The sequence below is a fragment of the Carettochelys insculpta genome, chromosome 2, assembly GCF_033958435.1.
Source record: "Carettochelys insculpta isolate YL-2023 chromosome 2, ASM3395843v1, whole genome shotgun sequence".
In the NCBI taxonomy this organism is placed as follows: Eukaryota; Metazoa; Chordata; order Testudines; family Carettochelyidae; genus Carettochelys; species Carettochelys insculpta.
Window position 1 is genome coordinate 223,536,990 of NC_134138.1, and position 13,390 is coordinate 223,550,379.

General features: G+C 42.1%; 1 protein-coding gene across 6 annotated transcripts in view; it reads left to right on the forward strand.

Moving 5' to 3' along the window:
• The window catches only part of CRPPA (CDP-L-ribitol pyrophosphorylase A), a 223,280-nt gene that overhangs the window by 55,715 nt on the left and 154,175 nt on the right, over positions 1–13,390 (forward strand). For 5 of the 6 annotated variants that reach the window (XR_012644052.1, XR_012644051.1, XM_074984660.1 and 2 more), the window contains one exon: positions 10,138–10,242. The exons of the other annotated variant lie outside the window; for it this stretch is intronic. Coding sequence is in view for 3 of the 5 variants with exons in the window: in XM_074984660.1 (XP_074840761.1) it covers positions 10,138–10,242 (105 nt within the window). In the remaining 2 variants the exon portion in view is untranslated. The remainder of the gene's footprint in view (positions 1–10,137; positions 10,243–13,390) is intronic. 6 annotated transcript variants of the gene reach the window in all.

Below are 13,390 nucleotides of genomic sequence, written 5' to 3' on the forward strand. Positions count from 1 at the left end.
TTAGACACTTGTAGATAGTGATCAAGTCACCTCTTAAACCTTTCTTAGACAAATCTGAACAGATTGAACTTCTTTAATTACTCAGTGGATTTGTCTACACTACCACCTTCCTTCAAAGGAAGCATGGTAATTAGGGTGTTGGGAGTTTACTAATGAAGTGCTGCTGTTCATAGGCAGCACTTCATTAAGCAAATTCCCCCCCGTAGCAACTTCGAAGTTTTAAACTTTGAAGTACCGGCACACGTCTAGCCGCGGCTCACCCGCCAGTACTTCAAAGTGCTGAGGCAACTTCGAAGTCCCCTTACTCCTCAAAATTTATATCCAGATTCAAATCTTATGCCAGTCAGTTTGCATTCTGACTTTTGTTATGTCAGTCAATCTAGAGAAAGCCTCCTCAGCGCAATCTGCAGCCACACTGAGTTCTACTGCTTTGTGGTGCCCATTACCACCCTTTGCCGTGTTAGACTGCTGTAGCCACTCAGCATCATGTGGCAGCTCTTGAGCAGCAAAGCCACACCCATTTCTTTTCCTCTCTACAGTACAGAAATAACTTGGGCTGGGAAGATATAGAATAGGTGTTTTATTGTAGAGGTGTTCTGAGGATACTCTGGGTATTCAGGAGTCAGGGGGGGTCTCACTTTATCTATGCAGTAGCCATCCAGACTTCCATAAAGATAACTTAGGTGTAGTGACATCCTTAAGCAAGATGGAGACCTGGTGTATTCTTTTATCTTGGTTGAGTCATATGGACCACTTCCTTTGCAGAGAACGTAGTAACTAGGTTAAGGCCAAATTTATTTATTTATTTATTTTTGACAAAAAGACAAATGTATTCACCCCCTCCACCCGCAGACTACTCTGAAGCATAGCATAGAATTGTGTTCCGTTCTCTGAAAAGAATCCTAAAGCAAGCTCTCTATTTCTATTGTCTAGAGTGTCTCTCAGTTCTAAGAGTGTTCTCCAAATGTCCTTTGTCTGTCGTAGCCTTATGTTAGGATCTAGTCTCCTGAGCCTACTTCAACCTTAAACCCTTTTTTCATTAGGTCAGGGATAGATGGTGACATTCTGTAAACTCTGTATCTTCTGTCACTCCTTAGCTAGTCAGGGAGTCACCTATCTGGAGGCTCGGTAGGAGAAAACTTTCAGGGAATTCTCTCTTCAGAATACATATAGTCTCTGTATTACACTGCATGCCAATCTTTCCATGTGTGGAGGGTTACAGGAACTGTTGTGATAACTGGGCCAACGAGTATGTTCTAATTGTGAGCTCAACTGTATGTCATACCTGAAAATTCATGAGATGCCACAATGATGTATACAAAAATGTTAATGGAAAAAGTGTAAAAGGGAGACAGGCTAAATTAGTCCACACAAAAATGCCTACTAATATAATTCAGTAACTTAGTTAAAATCATGCTTGGCACACAAGAGAAGTATGGGACCAGAAATCAGTGAACCAAAATTGGTGTGTCAGAAATTAGTCCTAACTGATGGACAAAATAATGAGGGAATGAACTATTCCACCCACCATTCCCTTTGTGGGTTGTTAAAGAGGCATTAGGAACTACTCACTATTATGGCTGCCACCCACACTGTCTTTTGGAATGCACTTCTGAGGAATGAATTGTGTCGTTAAGTCTGGGGACTCCTGATATACCAAATCCCAGACCTCATTTAACACTGTTTAATATTAGACAGTGGATGGGTAATCATAGAATCATAGGACTGGAAGGGAACTTGAGAGATCATCTAGTCCATTCTCCTGTACTAATGGCACTACTAAGTATTATCTATCTCTAGCAGGTTTTTGTCTAACCTCCTCTTACAAATCTCCAGTGATGGAAATTTCACAGGCTCCTTGTGGAATTTATTTTGGTGCTTAGCCACCAATACGTAACCTAAACCTTCCTTTCAACAATTTAAGATCAATCCACAGAAGTTAAGGAGAATAATTTTTCACCCTCTTCCTTATAATCTGTTATGTACTTCACCCTATCATGTCCTCTCTGTCTTCTCCAGACTAAACAAATCCATTTTTTTTCCAATCTTCTATCATAGGCCATGTTTTCCAGATCTTTAATCATTTTTTTGCTCTTCTCTGGACTTTCTTTGGTTTGCCCACATCTTTCCTGAAATGTGATGCCCAGAATTAGAAACCATTTGAGGCTCAATCAGCTATTGAACTTGGAGACCCGGCTGAATCTGCCACACTTGAAGGTTCATGAAATATGCCTACAGGACTGGAAGGTGCTTTGCCTGGAAGTTAATTATTTTCTCGGCTAGCACATGGAGTTTCCTGTCTCAGGGCTGTCCTTACATTGGCTCAGTGCTCAGGAAAAGAGACATGACAACTTCCTTTCATTACTTGAAGCTTGAGACCAGCATCATAAGCTCTTGCCTCTCCTTTGACACGCATCGGCCGTGTCTACACTAACCAGAAACTTCGAAATGGCCATGCAAATGGCCATTTTGAAGTTTACTAATGAAGCACTGAAATACATATTCAGTGCCTCATTAGCACGTGGGCGGTCGTGGCGCTTCGAAATTGACATACTCGCCGCCGCGTGGCTTATCCAGATGGGGCTCCTTTTCGGAAGGACCCGGCTACTTTGAAGTCCCCTTATTCCCATCTGCTCATAGGAATAAGGGGACTTCGAAGTAGCCGGGGTCCTTTTGAACAGGAGCCCCATCTAGACAAGCTGTGTGGCGGCGAGCCATGTCAATTTTGAAGTGCCGCGGCCGCCAGCGTGCTAATGAGGTGTTGAATATGTATTTCAGTGCTTCATTAGTAAACTTGGAAATGGCCATTTGCATGGCCATTTCGAAGTTTCTCTCTAGTGTAGATGTAGCCATCATGTTTATGCAATTGCCAAAGCAGATTCTTCTCCCACCTTTATTTCTCTCAGTGTGAGTAGCGTGACCTAGTTCAGGGACAGGCCAGACACCAGGGACAGAGACCATAACAGTTTTATAATAATCTAATGGAGAAAGAACTACCTTTTCCTCAGATAATCAGCGTTTTCAACCTCCATTCCATTCCATCCGTACCCATTCTGCTTGGCTTCTGTTTGTAAGGAGACGGTGGCTGTGTCTACACTACCATGCTCTTGCAAAAGAAGATCTTCCAGAAGATATTCTCTAAAAGATTGTCTTCAAAAGAGTGTGTCCATGCACAAAAAGCAGATTGGCTTATGGTGCTGTCCATGGGAGCTGGCGCTGAGTGTGACCTGCGGTCATTTCCACAGGCCAGGAGATGTTGCCTTTTGGATTGTGTCCAGACTGGGGCTGGCAATCATGTGGCTGGCTCACTGCCAGCTGTGACAGAGGTGGGTGCCAACTCCCCATAACCCAGGGTGTGCAATGTGCTGTGTATCTACCAGAGGGTCCCTCAGGAAGATCCAGGGAGGCCCTGGTTGAGGGTGCCTGGCTCAAGGAACCTGAAGGGATGGTGATTACCAGTGTCCCATCACTGGATCCCTCCTCCTCCAAGATCTGCTTGTGCTCTGGCTCTGGGAGTGTGGTCCAGGTGGAGGGTCTGGGTTGCTCCTCCGACTTTGGCTCTGACTCAGGCACCGTGGTGTCCAGTGCCGTGGTGTCCAGCACTGTGGGTGCAGGGCAGCGTCCTTGGCTACAAGGAGGCTGTCAAGCTCCTAAGAGTAGCGACAGCTGACGGCTCCTGACCCTGAGCAGCCAGCCATGTCCCTGGCCCAGAAGTAGGCCTGCTGCATGTCCTTCACTTTTGACCATACCTGCTCCTAACTGTGGGGTGGGGGTGCTCCTGGGTGGCCAAGCTGGCATCCAGCAGGGCAAAGGTGGGGTCAAAATGTGGGCTCAAAATCCTTGGGCTCTTTTGAAAGAGTCCTGGCTCCTTTGGAAGATCTTGGTAGTGTCGACACGGCCAGTGAGAATGAAGTGAAGGGAATGAGAGAAACATTGAAAATGTGTAATCATTCCGTATACAATAGACTGGTGTTTCTTAAACTTTTTGAGACCACGGAACAGCAAACCATAATATTTTTTATGCAGAATACCTGTGAAATTTTTCTTTAAAAAACTGTTATCAGACCAAAAAACAAAAACAAATGAAAAAACAAAGACAAAAACCATACAGCAAAAACAAAATGTAGTACAGTAAGGTCTCAGAGTACACGAGGGTTCCATTCCATGCACCCTCGCGTAACGCACATTTCACGCAAGCTGGGGGTCTGGCTTTTTCCTTGGCAGAACCCATGTTCTGCAGCTGGGGAAGCAGCAGAAAAGTAAGTCCTGGGGTGGGGTGGCAGTTGGGGAGAGTTAAGCCTGGCGGTGGGTTGGGGCCATGGGAGGTGGGGGGGACAAGGCTGGGATGAGTTAGGGCTGCAGGGGGGAGAGGGGTGCTGTTAAGCTGGAGCTGTGTACGGGATGGTGAGTCAGAGCCCTACTCAGGCAGCGAGCTAGGATGCGGCTGGAGGTTGAACTGGAGCCAGAACCAGGTGTGGGTGGTGAGACGGTGGAGGGGTGGTGAACTGGGGCTTGGGGGGTGAATTGGAGCTGTGTGGGGGAGTTTAAACCGGGGCGGGGAGTGGAGGGTGAACTGGAGCCACGCGTGAGGGGTGGTGAGCCAGAGCCAGAGGTGGGGGTGGCAGGTGAGCTAGAGCCACACATGGACGGTGAGCTGGGCTGCGGCAGGGGGTTGAGCTGGAGCCAGAGCTGGGCATGGTTGGTGAGCCAGCAGAGGGGTTGAATTGGGGCTGTGCCTGGGAAGCTGTGGGGGTTGAATCAGAGCCGCGCGCAGGGGATTTAAACTGGGGCAGGAGTATGGAAATGGGGCCGTATGCGAGGGGTTTGATGGAGCCATGCAGAGGGCTTAAACTGGGGTGGGGAATGGGGGGTGAACCAAGCCACGCGCTAGGGGTGATGAGCCAGAGAGAGGGGTGGGGGTGGCGGGTGAGCCACAGCCACGTGTGGGCGGTGAGCCGGCAGGGGGTGTTGAACGGGGACCTGGGAGGTTGAGTTGGAGTCCCGCCTGAGGGGTGGTGAGCTGGAGCCAGAAGCAGGGGTGGGGGGTGAGCAGGAGCTATGTTCAGGTGGTGAGCAGAGCTGGGGAGGAGGGCTGAGCCTGGCGGTGCAGAGCCAGTGGGGTTGAGCCAGGGCGGGGGGATCGAGTTAAGTGCAACTGGAAATTGCACAACAGGGTTTACAATAGGAATCAGGGTCAGACACATAAGAGTGGGGTCACGTACTCTGAGTTTGCTTACTCTGAGACCTCACTGTAATCTAATCAGGTATCATAGCAATGAAGAAGTAATATAGTATCTGGTTTTAATAACATAAAATATATACCATCAGTATATTTTTCCAAAGGCTTGTGGCACACCTGTGAGTTGTTCCTGGAACACCAGTGTGCTGCTGAACATAGTTTAAAAAAATACTGCAACACACAGCTTGTTTCTAACTTTTGGTAGACAACTGTGGGGTTTGTACTACAGTTTTATCCCCACCATGGAGGTTACGGTCTGAGAAAAGTAGTCACAGGGGCACAGTGATAATCTCTTTTATAGCTTCTTTCAAATGCATAATAGTGGTTCATCAGAAATCAATAAAATCAGTGATTACAGCTGTATTTTGCTCCACATAAGCGTTAACGTGGCGTGCAGGGAGCGTGGGCTTAAAGTCAGGAATGTAGTACCAGAGTATGGGAGGATACTGGAAGGAAGGATTGGGGTCCAATGTAACCCACCAACCTAGCGTTCTAGTTCCAGCCACAATTTAGAGTTATCCCGGGGGGGGGGGGGAGATGGGGGGGTGCTTTTTCACTGGGATCCTATGTGTAGCAGAGTCACATATTTCCTTGTTCACCAGGTCTTTCAGGACATCGTCCATAGTCCCTTCTGTCTCCTCGTACTTACCTTCAAGAACGAAAATCGCAGCCTAAAGCCTTGCCTGCAGCTAACTTGCATTTCAACCGCAAAACCATATTTATTTGTATCAGTACATAAAGGATAACAAAACAGTAAACTGCTGACAATTTCAGATATTGTAAATGTAAGAAACTTTCTCATACTAGATACCCACGGAATGTTATCTCATAAATACAGTCAAAATTAGTGATAAGGACCAAAAGGCTCAATGGCTATTAACATTACTATAGGAATACACACACAGCTTTTCTCTCTAGAACTGTTAAAATTCAACTTCATGGTTTTCAGCAGATAAAAAAAGGCAGAGGAGGAAGATGGCAAGGTACAGATTCCGTTGTGGAGAAACCCAGTTTCCTAGTTTTTGTGTTAGGGAATTTCAATGCAGCTCATTTTTTAAGCGGCAACACTGTTTTCAAATAAGTCCAAAATAAAAAAGTACATTAAAAACTCCAAATTTAGTACAGTCTATACAGGTTACAAATGCAAATGCTAAGGTCTCAATCCTACTCAGCCCCTTACACCCTATCTGAACATGTTGTATGTTCTATGTTGATATAGATAATGCCAGCAACTCTGTAATACTACAGTACCCTTCTTGTCTGATCTTGCAAAGCACATCTCACTAGGCTTCTAGAGTAATAGGGCGGATGCCATATAATTGTTGCAAACATGATTTCATTTAACTTGGTTATATGGATTAAACAGAATTTGCAAATTGCTAGCATGGAGACCAGACTTTTGTGTTCCACAGCGAAATCTGTTGCAAAGCATCTGAGAATGAATCATTACAGGACTATGAATATGCTCCAAAACACAATAAAGAACTTGCACAACTTTGTAAACTTTAGTCTGTTCACTGTTGCTGAGCAGCTTATGTATCTAAACATAGAACATGATAAAGTACAAATATAAGGCGGGATCATCTTCAAACCATTCTGAAAACCTTTAAGATTATGTTTTACTTTCCTGATTATCCAATAGCCACAAAGCTTCTTTAAATAACTGTTTTTCTTCTTGATAATTGACATCGTCAAACCCATCTGGTTTCTTTCTGTTGCGGATGTATTTGGTGCCAGAGTTTACAGATGCGTTTCCAACATCACAAATTTCTGCTTCAAAATTTAAACTCTGCCAATAATTTTATCAAGCTTAGTACCCATGATTGTTATGACCAACTGTGTATTGACAGGCATTATGTGAAAAGTTTTGATCAAACTGAACCTGTGTTATAATCTATCTGCTCAGCCTATCATTTTGAGGCTATGAGAATTCAGGGCAAGAAACATGTAAGAATTAGAATATTGGTGTTTGGGATGCATGGTTAACTGACAATTTTGATTATAAATATCCTGTTTTTATGAATCATAAACATTTCCTGATTAAGGCTGATTCTTATTATCTGAATTTATCAAAGTAGCAAAACTTCCAAAAGCAGCACATTAAAAATAGATTTGAACTGATATGTTGCTTTAATTTCCCTTTTGTTCCCCCGTCATCATCCCCATAGACTGGCAAAACGAGTCTATTGTAAAACCAAAATCAAACCCTGTTTTATGTTTATACAATAGGTAGTGAATAGAGTGGTAAATCATGTGATGGAGTACAAGTGTAAGTGAAATATATGTTTTAGTATTATCCCGCCCCGACTATACACTTTTCAGGTATCAGAGTTGCAGATACTCGCTCGTGTTGGTGCACTTGCAGGTATTCCACTGGATTGCAAACAGCTTGGTGGAGGTTCTGTGTGTCATTCCAGGAAGGACAACAAGCTGATCAGCCCCTCTGACACTGGAGCTAGCCCCTGAAGAATTTTAACAGGCACAGATAATTACAGTCCTCTCTCTGCAGGGCTTCTCATTGGCAGGCTGTAGCTTCCCAAAGCAGTTCCAGGCTTGGAAAAAGCTCCACACCTTGTGCTCTGTTCAGTCACAGGCCTCAGTGTGCCTGCAGCATCAACCCTAACTCCCCAAAACAAGGAGAGCACTATTTTCTCCCTGTGCCTGGGCAAAAAGCCACACTTTTCTTCTTTTTCCTTCCCAAGGCATCATGGGAGTTGTAGTCTCTAAAGCCAGATTGCAGGACAAAGGATCCTCCCAGTTAAAATCAGAGCATCTTGTAGGCAGAGGGACCCCCACATATAACAGCCTCTGTGCCATTTAAATAACATTGTGCAACTTTTTTCATTGCTGCTGTTATGATTATCTGATTATTTTCCTGAAACAAGTTCCTTTTCTTCTTAGGTGTATTTTTCCTTATTTTATCTTCTGTTTTATTTTATTACCGAAAGATCTTAAAATAGTTATGGAAGTCTGCTGCTAAAATTCATCTCTTTTTTTTTTTAAAAATGGGGTATAAAAAGCTTTTGCTGCTGGTTGCAGGATGACTGATTGGAAAACCATTATTATTATTATTATTATTATTATTATTATTATTCATTTAAATAGTATACCAAGTGATAGAATTTCATTCTGTTCCATTTTCTTTATAATAGTAGCACTACTCTGATATATTCCTTGAGGCATTTCACAAAGTACCTTACAAGAGGTGGACAGGGACTGAGAGACCCTTTCACCAAGTTATTTATCAGAAGGCTGTTCTGCAGTGGGAACTTACATTTGTCTGGTTATGCGTTGGAGGGGTCTGAAATATCCATACCCCTGACAGACATAGCTAGGCTGACTTAGCCCCCAGTGTAGACACTGTTAGGATGATGAAAGAATCCTTCCATCAATCTAGCTACAGCCTCTTGGGGATATGGATTAACTACAGCAATGGGAATCCCCCCTCCCCATTGCTGTAGTGCTTGTGTACAGTGTAGCCGCTGCAGCTGTGCCTCTTCAGCTTTCTAAGTGTAGCCATTCCCTTTACACTTAAACTTAATAAGGCAATCCAAGGGTACTGTGCGTTGTTGCTACTGTCTTCCATAATCAGTCTAACAAACTTTAAAGAAGCTCACAGTTGACATAGACTCAGAGGGGTAGCCCTGTTAGTCTGTAGCTTCCCATATAACAAGAAGTCCTGTAGCACCTTGAAGACTAACTTGTTATTTGTCACAGCTGACATGTTTAGGCATTGTTGTTTTTTTTTCTTTTCTAAATTGAAAAAGAAAGAAAAGGAAAGGAAGGGTGGAATAATTGTACCAGATTACTTTCTGTTTTGCCCTGTAAAATTCTCAATTTCATACTCCCTGCTTATAGTATGTATATGGCAGTGCTGAGGTTTACAGATACAAGTAGTTCAGATTCAGCCGCCCACCCCTTACTGTTGTGTTTAAATGTTCTAGTTTGTTTTTCCGCTTCTAAACTGCTGTTTGCCACAATTCATTGTGTAATCCTACCATATTTTAATTACTCAGATCTTGGAAGAAGAAAAAATAATCCTGCATGTTTTTCCCTGGGCTCAATATGAACTCTTATTTTTAGATAGCTTCTGATTATTTTGGAGCATTTTCAGCTTATGCTGAGTGGTACCCTGCAGCAGAATTTAGAACGCTTTACATTAACAATGTTTTTTTAAAACGGAACATGACAAACAACTTCTCTAACCAGAGCCTGCAATTTTACAGTCCCCACCAAAGGCAAGGAAGAAAAATTTAACAGTGAAATTTGTATATAGGAGATGTACTGGATTCTCGGTTCTAGGTCTGGATTCTTTGTGTTGCCTGAGCAGTACAAATAGAACATAATCTAGCCAGTTGGGAGTTTTGCCTGCAGTGCAGTTTCCTATGCCATCCTTACTCTTTATATCTCTGTGCTGGGAGATGAAAGGTGCAGCATTCTAATGTAATTCTGAGCTGGTTCGTGGTCTTTTAGCAAGTGTAGAGCAGCATAAGGGCTGCTTAACTTACATCAAGGCCAGGACAGCCCGAGATTGAGTGAGACACAGACCACAGTTCATGATTTGAGATGAGTGTAGCTGGGCTCGGGAGAGAACCCATCCCTTAATTTTGCTTTCAAGCACTAGTATTCTTGCCTTTCAAGTCCTCAGTAATTAGATGAGCTCAGCTGCTTTAGAGGGTTGAGGGGAGAAGAAAGGTGTCCTGGCATGGGGTTTTGCCAAGGCTCGCCAGTGCTGATCTACATGACTATTAAGGTGCCAGCACTGTGGATAGAATTGTAAGGAACACCAAATGTCATTAAAACTAGAAAAATATTTTGTCACTGAGACTATTAATATGGTAATTGTACACTTAAATACAATAAAAAACCCAAATGTTTCTTGTTTTTAATTACTACAGTGTAGTGATTATGACCTGGATTATGGGACAGAATGTCTGCACTTGGCTCTAAAATACTGTAAAACAAATGCCAAACTTATTGAAGGCCCACCTGACCTCTGGAAGGTAAGAGCAATATTCATGTTCTTTATTTTTTTTTTCTTTCACTGAGCAGCAGTAGAGACAAGCAAAGTACATGTGGCAAAGAGAAACCTTTGCTGCTACAAAGTACTAAAAAGGCAATAGATGTACGAACAATTGGCAATCCTCAGTTTTTTTTCAATTTGAACAGATGCAGTTAATGTTCATACATGGTTTGGACTTAAGCTTGGTTCCCCACCGACAGTGCTCATATGTCCTACAGAGCTCTTCTAAGCTCCTGGGCTTGACTTCATTTTGACAGGGGAAATTTCCCAAGCAAACCATCTGTGTATAGTATCACAGAGGTACCCATGTTAGTCTGTATCTTCAAAAACAACAAGAAGTCCTGTGGCACCGTATACTCTAACAGATATTTTGGACCATAAGCTTTTGTGTGCAAAGACCTGCTGCATCTTATGATGCGGGTCTTTGCCCACGAAAGCTTAAGCTCCAAAATATCGGTTAGTTTATAAGATGCCACAGGACTTCATCCATGTATAGTATCAAACACAGAGGTCATTCACATATAGTCATAATATGATAGGGATTTGTGATTTCATACATGCTTAGGTCAGCAGCAACATGGTTAATAATTCTGATCTTTGCATTCTTATTGTGCATCGATTTCACTCATATCTCCTTCAATAGAAGAGGAGCAAATTGTGTCTTTGGTGATAATGTTTTAGGCTTCCTTCAGTCTTTGGCAGATGTCACTGCTTTGCTTCTGCCTGGGTTGCTTTTTGGAGGTTTCCTGGCAATGTGATGTTTAAGGATTTAGTTAAAAAGTAAAGTCTGAGAAACTGGAGAGCAAGATGTCATCTTAAATGCGGCAGTGGAGTGGTTTACCTATTGTTCTGAGTCACCACCTTGAATCCTGTGTTTTGTAAGGGCCTTTTAGTAGCCAAGTTGATCGACTTGTTAGAAACCACTCCACAGACTTAGTGGGGATATTTTGTTGTTTGTTGATACCCCAATGATTCTTATGCTGTTGTCTCCTGATTTCTTCCAAAACTATCTTCATAGTAACATAATTATTACTTTGGTGTTTTTGGTCATTTTATACTCTTTTTTCAAGTTTCTCCATTTTCTTTTAGCACCTCAAATTATTTTTCTCCTGCTCTGATATCTAGGTTTTATTGGTGTGTGTATATCAAGAATGCCCTGCATTGCGTTCAGCAAAATCTAAAGCTATTTTGATTGTGATCTCTTCACTTATTTTACTGTGAAATCCATTGTTTACCAAGTCTGAGGATGACTACAGATCCTTGCTGTTGGCTAGATTGATGTATATTCAGAAGCCGAAATCTGTGTCCCAGCAGCTTACAGATATTATTTCTCGAGTCTTTTCTTCTCTTTTAGTAGCTATTGTATTTTTGTGTTGTGTAATTTTTCAGCAGTCTTTATGATTTTAGGATTCATTGCTAGATCTGTCACCAGTTCAAAACACATTATCCATCATGGACAGTAAGTTTCCACCCAATATTAATTCTAATAAGGGTAGTAAGTCTTAGAGAAAACTATGGCTTGTTAAACCTTGAACGCTACTTGTACAACTCTACCATTTTTAGTACATAAAATTTACCTACAAATTACCAACATTTAAACAATTCCTTGTGCATTGGCTGCATAAAACAAAAGCAAGTAATTTTAGGGAGAACTTTTTTTCAGAAACACAAATTCTCTCCTGTCTGTTTTCTTACTATTCCTCCTATTCTGCCATGCTTTTATTGAACAATACCTTATTCTTTGAATAATGTCCTGAGGTTCTGGTGGAATTACTTGTTAAGTAAGGTACTACTGCTCACTGTAAGAGTGACAGAATATGGCCCTGACTGTTCATTCAGTCCTTTTTGTAAAATTTGTAGATATCACTAATTCCCCTACATTTAGCCACTTACAGACAGTGAATGTCTAATGTATTGTTGCTGGCTTTTCTGTGATATCGTTTGGTGCTGTAGTGAGTTATATTACACATGCCAAGAGCTGATATGTCTCCAGATGGATCAACATCAGTGTTTTCATTTCAGTCAGAGGAAGAGAACTCCACCCTCAAGAAGGAGAACTGACACAATAATGATGTTTCAACAGGTTCTTGAACTTCCAGAGTATCTGGAATAGACTATCTGCTGCCTTTTGGTCTGTTCCACACCTTTTTATAGATGTTTCTTGGTCATTTGGAAGCCACAATCCATCGACTGATATTGCTTCCAAACACCTTTGTTTTTTCATAATCTCCAGTATCTTTGGATTCTGTCTCAGAGAAATTGTCTTTTTCCATATTTCAGTTCTTTTAGAGACATTTGTAGTAGTGTGGTCCAATCTCAAGGTACTCACCCAAAGGCTCCTACACTAAACAAATGATAGGAGAGCTGATACTAATAGAGAGAGGTCAGCCAGCTTCCCCCATCCCCCCCCAGCCAATCCCATTACTGGAGCTGCCAAGGTGGTGGTACTCAGTACCGGCAAGTACTGGCTTAAAAAAGCACTCTGAAGATTTCTTTTCTGATATTGCTACAGAGCAGTTGTGCCATCCTGCCATCACCTTCTGATTATTTGGAATGCTGTCTTCATCCCATTAAGTATGGCTAGACCTGATGTGATCACAGAAAAGGTGATTTGTACATTCGTAGAGTGCTGTTCCTTTTAATTACCTCGTGATTGCTTCTGTTTAATAACTACTCTTATCAACACTTTTAAATCTGAGCACTACTTTTTGCTACTTTTGTTCTATGAATGCTTTATGTACTATTAATTTCATTTTCAAAGTTTGTGACACTCATTTTTGGAGTATGAGTCATTAATGGATCTGAAAACATTGTGAGCCAAATCAGCAGAAGGGAAAAATTTAATCAGAAAAATGTTAATGATACTGGAAATAGCTTAGGAACCATTTACTACATGCCCAAAAGGTCACAAATCAGCAATCATGGAAGACTACCATGCCTTTTTTAAAACCATCCTGGCTTAAAGGGAAGTGAAGGCAACTGTAAAAAATTATATGAATATGTAAATTATATGTAAATGTAAGGAAGGGAAAGTTGATAGGAAGTCCTATAAATCAGAAGCTAGGAACTGTAAAAAGTTAATAAGGAAAACAAAGGACACAAGGAAAATCCATAGCCAACAGAGTTAA